The sequence below is a fragment of the Panthera onca genome, chromosome X (genome assembly GCF_046562875.1).
Source record: "Panthera onca isolate mPanOnc1 chromosome X, mPanOnc1 haplotype 2, whole genome shotgun sequence".
Taxonomy (NCBI): Eukaryota; Metazoa; Chordata; class Mammalia; order Carnivora; family Felidae; genus Panthera; species Panthera onca.
Window position 1 is genome coordinate 113,482,285 of NC_138357.1, and position 18,420 is coordinate 113,500,704.

General features: G+C 37.8%; 1 protein-coding gene across 6 annotated transcripts in view; it reads left to right on the forward strand.

The window, feature by feature from the left end:
* The window catches only part of RPS6KA3 (ribosomal protein S6 kinase A3), a 124,993-nt gene that overhangs the window by 27,139 nt on the left and 79,434 nt on the right, over window positions 1-18,420 (forward strand). For all 6 annotated transcript variants that reach the window (XM_081794333.1, XM_081794328.1, XM_081794327.1 and 3 more), the window contains one exon: window positions 4,626-4,682. In XM_081794333.1, the coding sequence (XP_081650459.1) occupies window positions 4,641-4,682 (42 nt within the window). In that variant the 5' untranslated portion in view covers window positions 4,626-4,640. The remainder of the gene's footprint in view (window positions 1-4,625; window positions 4,683-18,420) is intronic.

The window sequence follows — 18,420 nt, forward strand, 5'->3', positions numbered from 1 at the left end:
CAGTATTTCACATAATATTTGCATATGTACAATCTGCCAAGCTCTGTAGTTTTTTGGCTGGATGGCATAATGGTGGGATGAGAGAGGATAAATACATTTGCCTCACTTTTAAACTATCCTTTTTGTCTGTACTCATTCTTTGGCCACATCGTATAAAAATATACCACATGTATGAATGATCTCTTTCACCCTGCTTGGTGGGAAATTGACTATATTAGGTGGTGAAATAAGTATCTCAACACTCTCCAGTACTTCCTCGTTGCTCTACATCTTTAGAAGTTAACTGTAGAAGTGTATGTATTACACAGTTCAGGCAAAAGAGAAGGGACAGGAAGTAGCATTTACTGAGCGTCTACTGTCCTTTGATGTATTCATTTAAATGCAACATCTTTTTGAGATAGATATTATATGCATCTTACAAATAAAGACACTGAAGCTCAGAATGTTGAGTAACTTACCCAACATCAGGTAACAGCTGGGGTTTAAACCTGGTAGTGAGGTTCGACCACATGTGTTTTGAAACTGTAGAAGTTGAAATATCAAGTCAGACTGATGGCCCATTGTAGCCTAATCTTTAGTGAAGCCAAAGGCCATTTTCAAAAAGGAAACTTTTTAGCTGCAAGAGTAATTATGCTCATTTCTAATAGATAACATTTGAGTCCTTATTTTGATGAAATGATACAAAAGATTTGTTGAAGTAAAAGTGCTTTTTAAAGTAGATATTTGTAAAGCTTCCCCAATATGTAGGACAACATTGGCTTTTATATTTTCCTGCCTTAAAATTAAATTGTTCAAAATTTTCAGTCTTTGCTAAACTCACAAAGGAAGTAGATATTTTTGCAAAAGGTAGAGCATAAACTGCCTTTAGATCATGTTTCACTTAATTTTTTTTTTCAGATTGCTTTGTTAGTATATTACTGTTAATTAGCTGAATGAGGAGCTTAGAAAAGAAAATACATTGTAAAATTTATGGATTACATGAAGATGAAAATAGTGAAGAGGCTGATTAGCAGATTCAGAAGTCATTCTGTAGAGGCTGTAGTAATACTGTAGAAGATCACAACTAGAAAAAGATGAATCAAAAATTTGAGGTTTTCTTCATGAGACGAAGCGTAACAAGTATGGGACTTAGTTGCAGTAGAAGGAAGACAAGAATTTAATTGACAGAAAACTTAGTATGACTCAGCAATGTGTTTCAGACATTTCAAAAACAATGCATATGTGAACTGAATTAATAGAAGTTTGTTATCTAGGACAGGGGAGGTGATAATGTTCCTTATTCTGCATTGGTTGTATCAAGGTTGGAGTGTTAATTGAATGCAGTTCTGTATACCACCCTTTAAGATGAATTGAGTGCATGCTCAGAAAATTAGTCTCATCTGTCTAAAAGGAATGTTTGAAAGAACTTGAGTTATCTAGTGAAAAACAGACTCAGGATGATTTACAGTCATAGGTGTAGATTTACTTCTGTGATTTTGCAGATAGACTACAGGCAAGTTAGTCATCGTATGTTAGTAATCCTATTAAAGGGAATTTGTAGCTGAGGAAAATTACTATATGATGAAGAATCTTATCTAGCAGCCAGTACTTTTTCTGAGATAGTTTAGTAGGCTACCACATGAGTAGTACATTCTTGTTCTGATAGTTTTCAAATCTAGGTGAGAATGGCAAAAAAAGAATTGAAGCATATGTTTATTTGGAACAGAAGACTTTCAAGATCGCTTACCAATCCTAAACTTTTTTTGATTCAAAGATTAAAAGGACTTTGTGGAAGTATTATTTTATCCTCAATGAAGCTACCTCACCTTAATAATAGTAATTTGCATTGGTACAGTTCTTTATGATTTATAAAGTACTTTCTTTTGAGTTATCTCAGTTTTGAGTCTAACACTAACCCTTTGGGTAGACAGGGCACGTATCCCCATTTTAAACAGATAAGGTAGTAGGCTAGAGACTGTCTGAATTGCCAAAAATCATAAAACTTGTAAGTGGCAGACCTAGCGCTCTATCTCTGGTCTACCATTCAAAGTTTGGTGCTGCTTCTACTATACCAGTTTGCCTTAAAAAGTAAGTAAGTTATAAGTTGTGATTCTTGCTTTGTATGCACTGAAAATTACATGGAACAGATGGTTCTCAAATTATATTCCCATGGAAAGTGTAATTGTAGCTCAGTTAGACCAAGGGTTCTAAGAGTCAAATAATGGGGATCCATTCAGCAGATCTGTGTTATAGAAAGAGAACTCTGTGTACAATTAATGAGAAAACCTAGTTTGCACTACTAGATGAATGATGGTACCATTCACTAAGATAGCAAATACGGGAGAAGTAGCAGATTGGTGGGCCATGAAGGGGGTGACTGAATGTTGGATATAATTAAAATAGCTACCATTGATTGTTTATTAAGTTCCAGACCCTGTGCTTAGGATTTTATATCCTTTATCTCATTTAGCCTTTACAATACCTCTCTGAAGATGAGACTTTTTACTCTCTACTTTTCATATGAAGAAACTAAAGCATAGTTTAAATAATTTGTCCAAGGCTTCATACTAAGTGTAAGAGCAGAAATTTGAATCTAGGTGTCTGACTCCAAAACCAGCATTCTTATGACCTAGTTTAAAGTTTATCTGTGATGTTTGGATAAAAACGATCAGTATTCAATTGAGTAAATGGTTGTGGGTTTTGGTAGAAAGATGTATCCTGGAGTTATTTGAGTCCTTACCATAGCAGAGAGCAATACTGTAGCTTCTGAAAGTGTCTTAGGATAATAAAGATTTTATACCTGCCTCCTCCTTTTCTGCATTTTAGCACCGTTTCTGTGCTTTGTAATATTGTATATGTATTCCCTAACCTAGATGCATACTCTATGAGTGTTTGAAAATAAAAGGTGCTCTTTTTATGGGTCAGTATACCTGTGAGACCCTCTAGGATGGATCTCTAGGTTGGGGGTCATGTTTTCTTAACCCTTCATCTCCAGCTTGGCACCTAAATCTTAGTGTGAATGAAATGAAACGGGTGGATGAATGGATGGATAAACAGGGATTTAGAGAGTAGACAGAGTTCAAATTCAAAGCATCTGCCTCATGTGGGTAGGGTAATGGGTGGGCTACCTTGCATATCCTAGTTAATAATGCTCCAAAGATGGTTAGCTTAGATCCTTGTACATTTGTTGAATTGACAAGTGGTCAGGGGCATTTACTCCTTTTTTCATTGAAGTAATAGAGAAGATGTTGTGTTCCTGACTTCTGGTTTTGTTTTGTTATTAATTACACAAATAATACATATTCATTGTAGACACATCAGAAAATTCAAATACGCAAAACAAACATTTTAAATTGTCTAAAATTCTACCACCCAGAAATAGCCACTGTTAACATTTTGGTGTATACCCTTCCAGAGTTTTTCCCATAGAAATATATACATTGGAACATGTATATATTTATTTAAAATGGGATCATTACAATCCATATTGTTTTGTAAACTGCTTTTTCACTTATTACATGTGACTGTCTTTCCATGTCAATAAATTTACATCTTTATTATCATTTTTAATGACTGTATAGTATTCCATTATATGGATGTACCATCATATATTTAACTAGTTCTCTATTGTTAAGAATTTAGGTTTCCAATTTGGAGTTCTTTTTGGAAAAAGTTATGGTGAGCATTCTTGTATGTACATCTTTGCACACTTGTTTTAATACAGACTTAGATTATCTTCCTAAAAGGTTGTGCTGATTTATACTTTCCCTGGCAGAGTATATCCTGAGTGCTCTTTTCCCCATACTCATATTAGTGCTGGGTTTTATTTTTTCTGTAAATCATTACCAGTTTGAGAGGCAAAGGTATCTTTCTGTTAAATGTGTATCTTTGATTAGTACTAAGGCTAAACTCTTTTTTCCCTTATTGCTCATTTCTGTTGAGGTTCATCATTTTTCTCTTACAGGTTGGTAAAACAAAGGTCTTTATGTCATTGAGGATACCAGCCCTTTGTCATATGTTGCTTTTTTTGTAATCAATTTGTCTTTTTATCTTTTTTGTGTCTAGTAGATGACATTTTAAACTTTTATCAATTCAAATGTCATTTTTTCTTTATGATTTCCACCCTCCTTACCCCATAAGTATTATTTACCTATATTTTCTTATAATACTTATATAATTTTATTTTTGACATTTAAATGTTTAATCCATCTGGAATCGATTTTGATATGGAGATCTAGCTTACTTTTCAAATCCTGAAATAACTAATCATTGTCCTGATTAATCAGTCAATGGAGTTGGATTTTAGAATGTGTTTTGCCATAGAAAGTATTATAAATGATGTTTGGTGAGATTTAAATAATACTATTTGTAATTCATTTAACTATTAAAATAAACTCAAGGACTCACCTGGAAAGGTAATCATCATTTGTTATATAATTTCCATGGAAAAATGTTTTTATAGTTAACTTTTAAAGCACAACCGGTTGCATATTGACAACTACATACTTATCTGGTGGTTTGGTACTTCATTAGAATCCTGTAGGGGTGAAAATATTCTATTATGATTTTTCTTTGTCTGCCTTCATTTAACGTTAACTGATGTGAAATCTCTGTTGGTAACTTTCTGCTTGCTGTGCTTTTCACAGAATGGACAGCAAATTATGGATGAACCTATGGGAGAGGAGGAGATTAATCCACAAACTGTAAGTAAAATATTGTATCATAAGGGATATAGATAAATCAGATACCATAAAATTTAAGTATTCTTATTTTTTAACTGGACAAAATAATGATTCTACGGTATTAGAAACTTGTTTATGATTTCTTAATTTTACCAAAATATAATCTTGAATATGCCAGTGCCTTTTTTTTTTTAGTTTATTTAGTTTGAGAGAGAGAGAGAGCATGAGCAGGGAGGGGCAAAGAGAAAGGGGGAGAGAGAGAGAATCCCAAGCAGGCTCTGCACTGTCAGCACAGAGCCCAATGTGGGGCTCAAACTCATGAACCATTAGATCATGACCTGAGTCAAAATCAAGAGTCAACCACTTAACCTACTAAGCCACCCGGGGCCCCTGCCAGTGCCATTTTTAAAAACCGTTTAATGGAATGCCTGGTGGCTCGGTCAGTTAAGTGTCTGACTTTGGCTCAGGTCATGATCTCACGGTTTGTGAGTTTGAGCCCCACATCCAGCTCACTGCTGTCAGTACAGAGCCTGCTTTAGATCCTCTGTCCCCCTTTCTCTCTACCCCTCCCCCATTCGCACTCTCTCAAAAATAAATAAAACATTAAAAAAGAACTGTTTGATAAGACTGATCTTACGAGAAAGACAAAATAATTTGCTTTGTGTTGTTGAAAGTTTTTCATTAGTACCTTACAGCTTATTTTTAAAAAAAAAATCACACTAACCATAGACACATTAGGACAAAAATATAAAGTGATTCTTTATAGAAATATTTAATGTATGGGCACCTGAGTGCTTCAGTTGGTTAAGCATCTGACTCTTGATTTCGGCTCAGGTTTCGTTGAGTTTGAGCCCCGTATGAGCCTTAGCGCTGACAGTGTGGAGCCTGTTTGGGATTCTCTCTCTCTGCCCTTACCTCCCTCCCTCCCTCCCACACTCGCTCACTGGCTCTCGCTCTCTCGCTCTCTCGCTCTCTCTCTCTCTCTCAAAATAAGTAAACATTTTTTAAGAAAGAAATATTTAATGTAGAAGATAAACGTTCACCCCTTCCTCATCTTGTTTTTTTATTTACTCCTAAGTCCCCAGCACCTAGACCAGTGACTGGGACATAATAGACACTCATTAAATATTACATGAATGAATTAATAAATTCTCCGCCTATGAGAGATTCATTGTTAGAAGTTCAGTTATTATCTTTTTATTCCATACATAAGATCATTATTACTGATACTTACAAAATATATATACTCTCCAACTGTTCTTTTCACCTACTAAGTCTTGAACATCTTTTTATGGCAATACATGCAGATCTGCCTGTTTTAATTTATTTATTTTTTAAGTTTGTTTATTTTGAGACAGAGATAGTACGAGTAGGGAGGGGCAGAGAGAGAGGGAGACAGAGAATTCCAAGCAGGCTCCATGTTGCCAGCGCAGAGCCCAACACAGGGCTTGAACCCAGGAAACCATGAGGTCATGACCTGAACCAAAACCAAGAGTTGGATGCTTAAAACTGATTGAGCCACCCAGGCGCCCCAATCTGCCTCTTTCTTTTTTTTTTTTTTTTTTATTTTTTTTTTTTTAATGTTTTTATTTATTTATTTTTTTTTTTTTACTTTATTTTTTTTTTATTTTATTTTTTAATATATGAAATTTACTGTCAAATTGGTTTCCATACAACACCCAGTGCTCATCCCAAAAGGTGCCCTCCTCAATACCCATCACCCACCCTGCCCTTCCTCCCACCTGCCCTCCCTCCCACCCCCCATCAACCCTCAGTTTGTTCTCAGTTTTTAACAGTCTCTTATGCTTTGGCTCTCTCCCACTCTAACCTCTTTTTTTTTTTTTTTTTTTTCCTTCCCCTCCCCCATGGGTTTCTGTTATGTTTCTCAGGATCCACATAAGAGTGAAACCATATGGTATCTGTCTTTCTCTGTATGGCTTATTTCACTTAGCATCACACTCTCCAGTTCCATCCATGTTGCTACAAAAGGCCATATTTCATTTTTTCTCATTGCCACGTAGTATTCCATTGTGTATATAAACCACAATTTCTTTATCCATTCATCAGTTGATGGACATTTAGGCTCTTTCCGTAATTTGGCTATTGTTGAGAGTGCCGCTATAAACATTGGGGTACAGGTGCCCCTATGCATCAGTACTCCTGTATCCCTTGGATAAATTCCTAGCAGTGCTATTGCTGGGTCATAGGGTAGGTCTATTTTTAATTTTCTGAGGAACCTCCACACTGCTTTCCAGAGCGGCTGCACCAATTTGCATTCCCACCAACAGTGCAAGAGGGTTCCTGTTTCTCCACATCCTCTCCAGCATCTATAGTCTCCTGATTTCTTCATTTTGGCCACTCTGACTGGCGTGAGGTGGTATCTGAGTGTGGTTTTGATTTGTATTTCCCTGATAAGGAGCGACGTTGAACATCTTTTCATGTGCCTGTTGGCCATCCGGATGTCTTCTTTAGAGAAGTGTCTATTCATGTTTTCTGCCCATTTCTTCACTGGGTTATTTGTTTTTCGGGTGTGGAGTTTGATGAGCTCTTTATAGATTTTGGATACTAGCCCTTTGTCCGATGTGTCATTTGCAAATATCTTTTCCCATTCCGTTGGTTGCCTTTTAGTTTTGTTGGTTGTTTCCTTTGCTGTGCAGAAGCTTTTTATCTTCATAAGGTCCCAGTAATTCACTTTTGCTTTTAATTCCCTTGCCTTTGGGGATGTGCCGAGTAAGAGATTGCTACGGCTGAGGTCAGAGAGGTCTTTTCCTGCTTTCTCCTCTAAGGTTTTGATGGTTTCCTGTCTCACATTCAGGTCCTTTATCCATTTTGAGTTTATTTTTGTGAATGGTGTGAGAAAGTGGTCTAGTTTCAACCTTCTGCATGTTGCTGTCCAGTTCTCCCAGCACCATTTGTTAAAGAGACTGTCTTTTTTCCATTGGATGTTCTTTCCTGCTTTGTCAAAGATGAGTTGGCCATACGTTTGTGGGTCTAGTTCTGGGGTTTCTATTCTATTCCATTGGTCTATGTGTCTGTTTTTATGCCAATACCATGCTGTCTTGATGATGACAGCTTTGTAGTAGAGGCTAAAGTCTGGGATTGTGATGCCTCCTGCTTTGGTCTTCTTCTTCAAAATTACTTTGGCTATTCGGGGCCTTTTGTGGTTCCATATGAATTTTAGGATTGCTTGTTCTAGTTTCGAGAAGAATGCTGGTGCAATTTTGATAGGGATTGCATTGAATGTGTAGATAGCTTTGGGTAGTATTGACATTTTGACAATATTTATTCTTCCAATCCATGAGCAGGGAATGTCTTTCCATTTCTTTATATCTTCTTCAATTACCTGCATAAGCTTTCTATAGTTTTCAGCATACAGATCTTTTACATCTTTGGTTAGATTTATTCCTAGGTATTTTATGCTTCTTGGTGCAATTGTGAATGGGATCAGTTTCTTCATTTGTCTTTCTGTTGCTTCATTGTTAGTGTATAAGAATGCAACTGATTTCTGCACATTGATTTTGTATCCTGCAACTTTGCTGAATTCATGTATCAGTTCTAGCAGACTTTTGGTGGAGTCTATCGGATTTTCCATGTATAATATCATGTCATCTGCAAAAAGCGAAAGCTTGACTTCATCTTTGCCAATTTTGATGCCTTTGATTTCCTTTTGTTGTCTGATTGCTGATGCTAGAACTTCCAGCACTATATTAAACAGCAGCGGTGACAGTGGGCATCCCTGTCGTGTTCCTGATCTCAGGGAAAAAGCTCTCAGTTTTTCCCCGTTGAGGATGATGTTAGCTGTGGGCTTTTCATAAATGGCCTTTATGATCTTTAAGTATGTTCCTTCTATCCCGACTTTCTCAAGGGTTTTTATTAAGAAAGGGTGCTGGATTTTGTTAAAGGCCTTTTCTGCATCGATTGACAGGATCATATGGTTCTTCTCTTTTTTTTTGTTAATGTGATGTATCACGTTGATCGATTTGCGAATGTTGAACCAGCCCTGCATCCCAGGAATGAATCCCACTTGATCATGGTGAATAATTCTTTTTATATGCTGTTGAATTCGATTTGCTAGTATCTTATTAAGAATTTTTGCATCCATATTCATCAGGGATATTGGCCTGTAGTTCTCTTTTTTTACTGGGTCTCTGTCTGGTTTAGGAATCAAAGTAATACTGGCTTCATAGAATGAGTCTGGAAGTTTTCCTTCCCTTTCTATTTCTTGGAATAGCTTGAGAAGGATAGGTATTATCTCTGCTTTAAATGTCTGGTAGAACTCCCCTGGGAAGCCATCTGGTCCTGGACTCTTATTTGTTGGGAGATTTTTGATAACCGATTCAATTTCTTCGCTGGTTATGGGTCTGTTCAAGCTTTCTATTTCCTCCTGATTGAGTTTTGGAAGAGTGTGGGTGTTTAGAAATTTGTCCATTTCTTCCAGGTTGTCCAATTTGCTGGCATATAATTTTTCATAGTATTCCCTGAAAATTGTTTGTATCTCTGAGGGATTGGTTGTAATCATTCCATTTTCATTCATGATTTTATCTATTTGGGTCATCTCCCTTTTCTTTTTGAGAAGCCTGGCTAGAGGTTTGTCAATTTTGTTTATTTTTTCAAAAAACCAACTCTTGGTTTCGTTGATCTGCTCTACAGTTTTTTTAGATTCTATATTGTTTATTTCTGCTCTGATCTTTATTATTTCTCTTCTTCTGCTGGGTTTAGGCTGCCTTTGCTGTTCTGCTTCTATTTCCTTTAGGTGTGCTGTTAGATTTTGTATTTGGGATTTTTCTTGTTTCTTGAGATAGGCCTGGATTGCAATGTATTTTCCTCTCAGGACTGCCTTCGCTGCATCCCAGAGCGTTTGGATTGTTGTATTTTCATTTTCGTTTGTTTCCATATATGTTTTAATTTCTTCTCTAATTGCCTGGTTGACCCACTCATTCGTTAGTAGGGTGTTCTTTAACCTCCATGCTTTTGGAGGTTTTCCAGACTTTTTCCTGTGGTTGATTTCAAGCTTCATAGCATTGTGGTCTGAAAGTATGCATGGTATAATTTCAATTCTTGTAAACTTATGAAGGGCTGTTTTGTGACCCAGTATATGATCTATCTTGGAGAATGTTCCATGTGCACTCGAGAAGAAAGTATATTCTGTTGCTTTGGGATGCAGAGTTCTAAATATATCTGTCAAGTCCATCTGATCCAATGTATCATTCAGGGCCCTTGTTTCTTTATTGACTGTGTGTCTAGATGATCTATCCATTTCTGTAAGTGGGGTGTTAAAGTCCCCTGCAATGACCACATTCTTATCAATGAGGTTGCTTATGTTTATGAGTAATTGTTTTATATATCTGGGGGCTCGGGTATTTGGCGCATAGACATTTATAATAGTTAGCTCTTCCTGGTGGATAGACCCTGTGATTATTATATAATGCCCTTCTTCATCTCTTGTTACAGCCTTTAATTTAAAGTCTAGTTTGTCTGATATAAGTATGGCTACTCCAGCTTTCTTTTGGCTTCCAGTAGCATGATAAATAGTTCTCCATCCCCTCACTCTCAATCTAAAGGTGTCCTCAGATCTAAAATGAGTCTCTTGTAGACAGCAAATAGATGGGTCTTGTTTTTTTATCCATTCTGAGACCCTATGTCTTTTAGTTGGCGCATTTAATCCATTTACATTCAGTGTTATTATAGAAAGATATGGGTTTAGAGTCATTGTGATGTCTGTATGTTTTATGCTTGTAGTGATGTCTCTGGTACTTTGTCTCACAGGATCCCCCTTAGGATCTCTTGTAGGGCTGGTTTCGTGGTGACAAATTCCTTCAGTTTTTGTTTGTTTGGGAAGACCTTTATCTCTCCTTCTATTCTAAATGACAGACTTGCTGGATAAAGGATTCTCGGCTGCATATTTTTTCTGTTTAGCACACTGTAGATATCGTGCCAAGCCTTTCTGGCCTGCCAAGTTTCAAAGGAGAGATCAGTCACGAGTCTTATAGGTCTCCCTTTATATGTGAGGGCACGTTTATCCCTTGCTGCTTTCAGAATTTTCTCTTTATCCTTGTATTTTGCCAGTTTCACTATGATATGTCGTGCAGAAGATCGATTCAAGTTACGTCTGAAGGGAGTTCTCTGTGCCTCTTGGATTTCAATGCCTTTTTCCTTCCCCAGTTCAGGGAAGTTCTCAGCTATAATTTGTTCAAGTATCCCTTCAGCACCCTTCCCTCTCTCTTCCTCCTCTGGGATACCAATTATGCGTATATTATTTTTTTTTAGTGTATCACTTAGTTCTCTAATTTTCCCCTCATACTCCTGGATTTTTTTATCCCTCTTTCTTTCAGCTTCCTCTTTCTCCATAACTTTATCTTCTAGTTCACCTATTCTCTCCTCTGCCTCTTCAAGCCGAGCCATCGTGGATTCCATTTTGTTTTGCAATTCGTTTAAAGCGTTTTTCAACTCCTCGTGACTGTTCCTTAGTCCCTCGATCTTTGTGGCAAGAGATTCTCTGCTGTCCTGTATACTGTTTTCAAGCCCAGCGATTAATTTTATGACTATTATTCTAAATTCACTTTCTGTTATATTATTTAAATCCTTTTTGATCAGTTCATTAGCTGTTGTTATTTCCTGGAGATTCTTCTGAGGGGAATTCTTCCGTTTGGTCATTTTGGAGAGTCCCTGGCGTGGTGAGGACCTGCAGTGCACTTCCCCTGTGCTGTGGTGTATAACTGGAGTTAGTGGGCGGGGCCGCAGTCCGACCTGATGTCTGCCCCCAGCCCACTGCTGGGGCCACAGTCAGACTGTTGTGTGCCTTCTCTTCTCCTCTCCTAGGGGCGGGATTCACTGTGGGGTGGCGTGTCCCGTCTGGGCTACTTGCACACTGCCAGGCTTGTGTTGCTGGGGATCTGGCGTATTAGCTTTTTAGCTGGCCTGATGCACAAATTCAGGCACAGCACACACCGGTCGAGAAGCAGAACCTGACCTGAAAGTCTTCCAGGCTGAGGCAGTGTCGGGCTGGTCAGGGCACACACACAGGAAGGGTAATCCTAGCGGGCACACGTGATTCTCGTGAAGACAGTTGCACAGTCACGGCGCGCGTCCAGCGCCAGACTCTGGCTACAAACGAGCTGTTGCGCCGAACCTCGCCACCGACTGGGACAGCATCTTCAGCCCCTCGGGGCAGTCAGTCAGAGAGTAGTTCAACTCGTAGAAAAACTGCGCCCTCTGAAAAGCCACACACACACAAACACACCCACACCCACACAAACACACACACACCCCTCGCCCAGAGCTCCTGCCCTCCAATCTGCCTCTTTCTAAATTGTTGCATGATATTCTATTTTATGCATGTCCTAGACTTAATATAATTTTCCTCCTATTTATTTTTGGGAACTTGTGTTTCAGTAGGATATAGTTTTAGAGAAGGATGTGCTAGAACAATGGGTATGAACATCTAAATTTCAATAGACATTGCCAAATTGCTGTCCAAACCAAAAAGGTTGTAAAAGTGTCAGTGTATGAGAGTATCTGTTCAAGCGTACCCTATTCAACCCTGGATATTATTAGACATTATTTTTCATTCAAGCCATTTTAAATAAATAATACTTTCTCATTTCAGTTGGCATCTCATTTGATTATTAGTGAAGTTGAGTATCCATGTATTACTGGCCTTTGTATTTTTGTGTTTCACCAACTTTCTTTTGTGTTGCTTATTATCTCCTCATGGTCTATATGATCAAATACATTCTGGATATTAGCTCCATGTCTATAATGTCTCTTGCAAATGTTTTCTCCCTATTTAACATTTATTACGTGGTCTTTCATTGTATTTGTACAGAAGTTTTCATTTTTAAATGGTCAGATCTGACTTCTGGGTTTTATATTTCAGTTAGAAGATCCTTCCCAGCCCCAAGGTGATAAAAATATCCTCTTACATTTTCATCTGCCACCTATGGTTTTGTGTTTTACATTTAGGTCTGTGGTCTACTTGGAATTTTAGTTCCCATTATGATGTAGAAATCTCACTTTTCTTTCCAAATAGCCTTTTGTCCTAACCTCTACTTACTGAACAAATAAAATCTGTACAGCTTACTCATTCAAGATTCCTCTTTTATCATATATAAAATTGCCATGTACTCCATGTATTAGTTTCCTAGGGCTGCCCTGACAAAGTACCACAAACTGGGTGGCTTGAAATAACAGAAATTTGTTCTCTTCTCATACAGTCAAGAAGACTAGAAGTCCAAAACCAAGGTGTTGACAGAGTAATGCTCTCTGAAGGCTTTGGGAGAGGATCTTTCCTTGACTTTTCCAGTTTCTGGTGCCTGTCAGCAGTCCTTGGTGCTCCTTGGACACATTACTCCAATCTCTACCTCTGTTGTCACATGGTGTTTTCCCTATAAGTCTCCATGTCCAAATTGCCTTCTTCACATAAGGATACTAGTCATTGGATTAGGGCCCATCTTACTCCATTATGACCTCATCTTAACATTATTAAATCTACAAAGACCTTATTTTCAAATAAGATCACATTCATAGATCCTGGGGATTAGAAATGGAATATACCTTTTTGGAGGACACAGTTCACTTCATAGCATCCCTGAATGTCTCACATACATTTTCAATTACTGTACTTTTACTATGTTTTTTTTATGTGGCAAGGCAAGCCCTCCCACCTTTTTACTTTTCAGAATTGTGGTCTTATACATCTTCCAGATGAACTTTGCAATCAGTTTATCAAGTACTCCTGAAAAGGTTATTGGGATTTTTATCAAAATTCCGTTAAATTTTCTGATTAACATGAAGAAAATTATTTTAATAATTATTAAATAATTATTAAATAATTTAAAAATTATTTTAATGTTGAGTCTTCACTTCCCAAGAACATTTACTCTGATATTCTTTTATATCCTTTATCAAAATTTTATGGTTTCTTATAGTATTATACATTAATCTATTAAGATAATTCATGGGTATTTTATAGTTTTTGTTATATTATAAGTGGGATTTCTTTTCTGCTGTCTTCCATCCAGTTATTGCTAGTATATAAAAATGTTTTATGTTTTTTATGCTTTTTAACATCTTGGGAAAGTTTTCAGAAATCATGCAAATTGTCATGAATATTTTGTCACTTATGAAAGAGTAAGATCATTGTACTCCTCTTAAAATCATCAGTGGTTTTGTGCTTCCTTTAAATAAAGTCTGAACACTACAGTGTGACCTATGAGGCCCTGTATAATAAGGCCTTTGTGTACTTCTCCGTGTCAGCCACATTCCTCTGCCCTCTCCTGAAAGTGTACTCACTCCAGTGTATCAGGTTCTCTTTTGCTTATGGACCTTCATGGGTGATAGTCCCTCTCCCAGATTTCTTTTCCCTTAGCACCTCCCTCCAGTTAATTCCCAGTCATCCTTCAGGTCCAAGTTTGATATCCCTTCAACTGAGGTATCTTCCTGACAGAACTACCATTTCCATTTCTGCCTTGAGCTAAGTGTTTTTCCTTTGTGCTTCCATAGCAACCTGTGAGTATACCCTAAATGGCAATACCACATTAGATCCCATTACTTATTTACTTATTCCCTAGTGAACTGTGAGCTGCATGAGGCATTGACTGTGTCTGATTTATTCCTTGTTTTAAATCCAGTACCCAGTAGGTGTTCAATAAGTGCTTGTTAATTAAATGAATGCATAAACTAAGCGTTAGCTAACACAGGGTCCCAGGCCTGTGCCTGGGACCTGTGCCTGAGGGTACCTTCACAGTTAGTCTAGATTTCTACACCTCCCAAGCTATTTGAGGCATTCTACTTCATTCATCTGTAGTATATATTTATTAGCATTTAAGCAAACATAAAAACAAATAGTAAGTGTTAATATTGATTTTTCTGCCACCAGTTACCTATGTTTCCTTATGTAACACTTTCTTTGGAAGGAAAACCTTCAAATTTTTTATTCTCTCTAGTTTAAAACCATTTTCCATTGTGATATTGTATGCCTTATACTTTCCCTCAGAACATTAGTAACATTTACATCTGGAAGAACATCGCATTTTAGAGATAGGGTCGAAAAAACGCAGGACTAAAATATTACTAGCAGTGTGGATCAAGTTGTTTAGCAGAGCATTCCAGATTATAGGAATTAGGATTGAGTATAAGACAAAAGCCTAATATTTACTAGTTCTTTAATGGTATTAAATCCAAAAGATTGTCAAAATATATATTAGCCTTATACTTTTAAATTGTATTTGCCTTTAGTGTACAATTAAAAGTTTTCATTTTGTCAATTACTGATAATTTAAATAGCAAAAATGGAGATCTTGCATTAGTTATGTGTTTGATGCATAAGCATTAGTTATGTGTTTGATGCATAACAAATTACCCTGGATTTAGTATCTTAAAACAACATAATTTTCTTATCTCACAGTTTCTATGGGTCATAAATCTGGGAGACCCAGCTTAACTGGGTCCTTGGTTCTCTGAACCCTTGGTTCAGAGTCTCACAGATTGCAGTGAAGGAGTTGGCCAGGGCTAGATTCTCATCTGAACTTTGAAAAAGGTTCTGCATCCAAGCTTACATGTTCATTAGCCCAGATTCTTGGCCCATAGAAACTGTGATTAATAATTATATCAATGGGAGCTTTTCAACTGGTGGGCTTTCTTGTAGGTTGATTGGCCCCTTTTAATGTAGAATGTAGAATATGATGAATAGCCAGTTTTGACCACAATAAGACCATAAGATAGATGGAGAGTAACAAGAGAGAATTAGCCTGGGTCCTTTATTGACCTAATGATCTTGTGACACCTCTTCACCCTAATTTACCCTCTTACCTGTGGACTGCTCCATGAGAAAAAAAATAGGCACTTACCTTGTTTGAGCCATTGTATTTTGGGGTCTTTTTGTTATAGCTGTTTAGTCTGTACTCTGACTACTTCTAATCGTTCATTAGCCAAGTACTTAGTGAGTTTCTGTTAGGTACCAAGAACTCTGCTAGGCTGTTGGAGGCATACAAGCATTTAAGGGAAACTTTTAAGTCTTTAAATGGAAAAATAAAGTTGTTTTTGTCCTCTTCTCTTCTGGTAAATAATCACACAAAATAGCAAGGAGAATAAGAAACAGAAACATGGTCTTTGAAGTTAGAAGACTTCTGTAATTTGAACCACAACATATAAATATGAGAAGCAGATAAGAGTCAGAACAAGAGGACCTAAGTTAAAGGACCTAAGTGCTTTTAGAGGGCTATAGGGGCAGGAAGTATGCCTTATTTATTGCCCTCACAGCCCCAGAAGAGCTCAAGAATGAGGTTGCCAGGTACCAGGGAAAGTGGAAGAATGCCATGAGGCTGAAAACAGAGATTGGTTGAGTGTCAATATAAACAGCCTCCATTCTCTTCCCTCTCCTACCCCTGGAAGAGATAGAAGATATTTTATAGAGAAAAATGAATCACAGTGGCTCCAGACTTAATAGAACCCAAAGTATAGTAGGAAGTGGGGTGAGGCACTGGGCTAGAAACAGGGAGATCAAGTGAGAACCTACTACTAAATGGTGTTATGCCCCCCTTCCCTTACCCATTACACCAACCAGGACCGTATCTTCAGGCAGAAAAGTAAAGTCTTCTTTCCTGAAGAAATTGAATGGTCTTTCATAAAAGTCCTTCAGATACTGACATTTAGGAGATCTTTAACGTAAAGGCTGCGTACTTGGCCAACTAACCTACAAAAATGCCTGACAGTTGACAAGCTCCAGGACATCTGGTCTACTCCCTAGTGCCTCACTTTTAAGTATGACTAAAAAGCCCAGTATCACTAGACATTTGAGGAAGGCTTCTAAATGAAAGAATAAGCTCTTGAAGGAACAATGTAGAAAAAAGGAAAAAGAAAAGTCAAATTACTATCTTTTGAGTGTTAAGAGACAAAATTGATAATCCTAAAATAAGAGTAGGGTGCTATTTTTATATAATCAGAAAAAGAATAAATTCTTAGAATTAAAAATGGGGTGGGGGGGTGCCTGAGTGGCTCACTTGGTTAAGCGTTCAACTCTTGATTTTGGCTCAGGTCACCATCTCAGGGTCATAACACTGAGCCCCATGTCGGGCTCTGTGTTCTGCTTAAGATACTCTCTCTCCCTCTCCCCACTCTTTCTCTCTCTTTAAAAAAAATGGGATAGGGATATCTTACATTTTAGTAGAATATTTAGAAGCTAATGTTAAGGAAATCTCCCAAAAAAGAGAATAAGAGAAAGAGATAGAAAATAGGAGATAAAAAGAAAAAGAAGCAATCTAACATCTGCCTAATAAGAATTCCGGAAAGAGACAACAGGGAAATGGAAAGGAAGAAATTAGATAAAGATACTTGTCCCCCACATTTTAAAATCTCTAAAATTAAAATGTTTGTTAAAGTCAATGGTGTGACACATTTAAATTAGCATTTTTTTCTTCCATGATGATACAGTGATAATCATTCTCTTAGATTAAAAAAAAAAAAATTCCCCCAACATGAGGACTGTGAATCTCTGGATTTAAACAGCATACCGAAAGCCTATTAATAAAAACAAACAGACAAGAATACCTACTCTCAAGAAGAATCATTATTGTGAATTCTCAAACACCAGTGCTCAACAACCCTGGAAGTTTTGCTATGGACTGAATGTGTCCCCCCAAAATTTATATGTTGGAGCTTAATCCCCAACGTAATGGTTTTTGGAGGTGGGGCCTGTAGGAGGCAGTTAGGTCATGAGGGCAAATGCCTCGTGAATGGGATTAGTGCCATTATAAAAGAGACCCACAGTCGCTCCTGGGTGGCTCAGTCCATTAAGCTTCTGACTTCAGCTTCCACCTTCAGCTCAGGTCATGATCTCACAGTTTGTGAGTTTGGGCCCTGTGTCAGGCTCTGTGTCGACAGCATAGAGCCTGGAGCCTGCTTTGGATTCTGTATCTCTCTATCTTTCTCTCTCTCTCTCTCACTCTCTCTCTCCCTCTCTCTCCCCCTTCCCTCCCTCCCCCCTCCCTTTCTCTCTCTCTCTCTCTCTCTCTCCCTCTCCCTCTCCCTCTCCCTCTCCCTCTCCCTCTCCCTCTCCCTCTCCCTCTCTCTCAAAAACAAACATTAAAAAACGAGAGAGAGAGACCAGAGAACTTGCCTGCCCCTTCTGCCATGTGAAGACACAGCAAGAAAATGACTGTCTATGAATGAAGAAACAGATTCTTACCAGACACTGATTCTGCTGACAGTTTGGATATGGACTTCCCAGCCTCCAAAACTCTGACATAAATCTCTGTTGTTTAGCATAAGTGACTCAGTGTATGGTATTCTGTTACAGCAGCCCAAATGGACTAAGACAAGCTTTTAGAGATTTAAAAAAATTTTTTTTAATGTTTATTTTATTTTTGAGACAGGGAGACAGAGCATGGATGGGGGAGGGTCAGAGAGAGAGGGAGACACAGAATCCGAAGCAGGCTCCAGGCTCTAAGCTGTCAGCACAGAGCCCAACGCGGGGCTCGAACTCACAGACCGTGAGATCATGACCTGAGCCGAAGTCAGAAGCTCAACCGACTGAGCCACCCAGGTGCCCCATTTAGAGATTTTTTAAATATCATGTATAAAGGACTGGATATAAGAATGATATGAAACATTTCAACATTGAGTTAGAAGGCAAGGAATAATGCCTTTGAAATGCTTAGTGAAAATGATTTTCAACCAGGATATTTTCAGACATATACCTATTTTTAGGAAGTTGCTGGAAAATGGGCTTTGCCAACACTAGATGGTTGTTAACTAAGAAAAA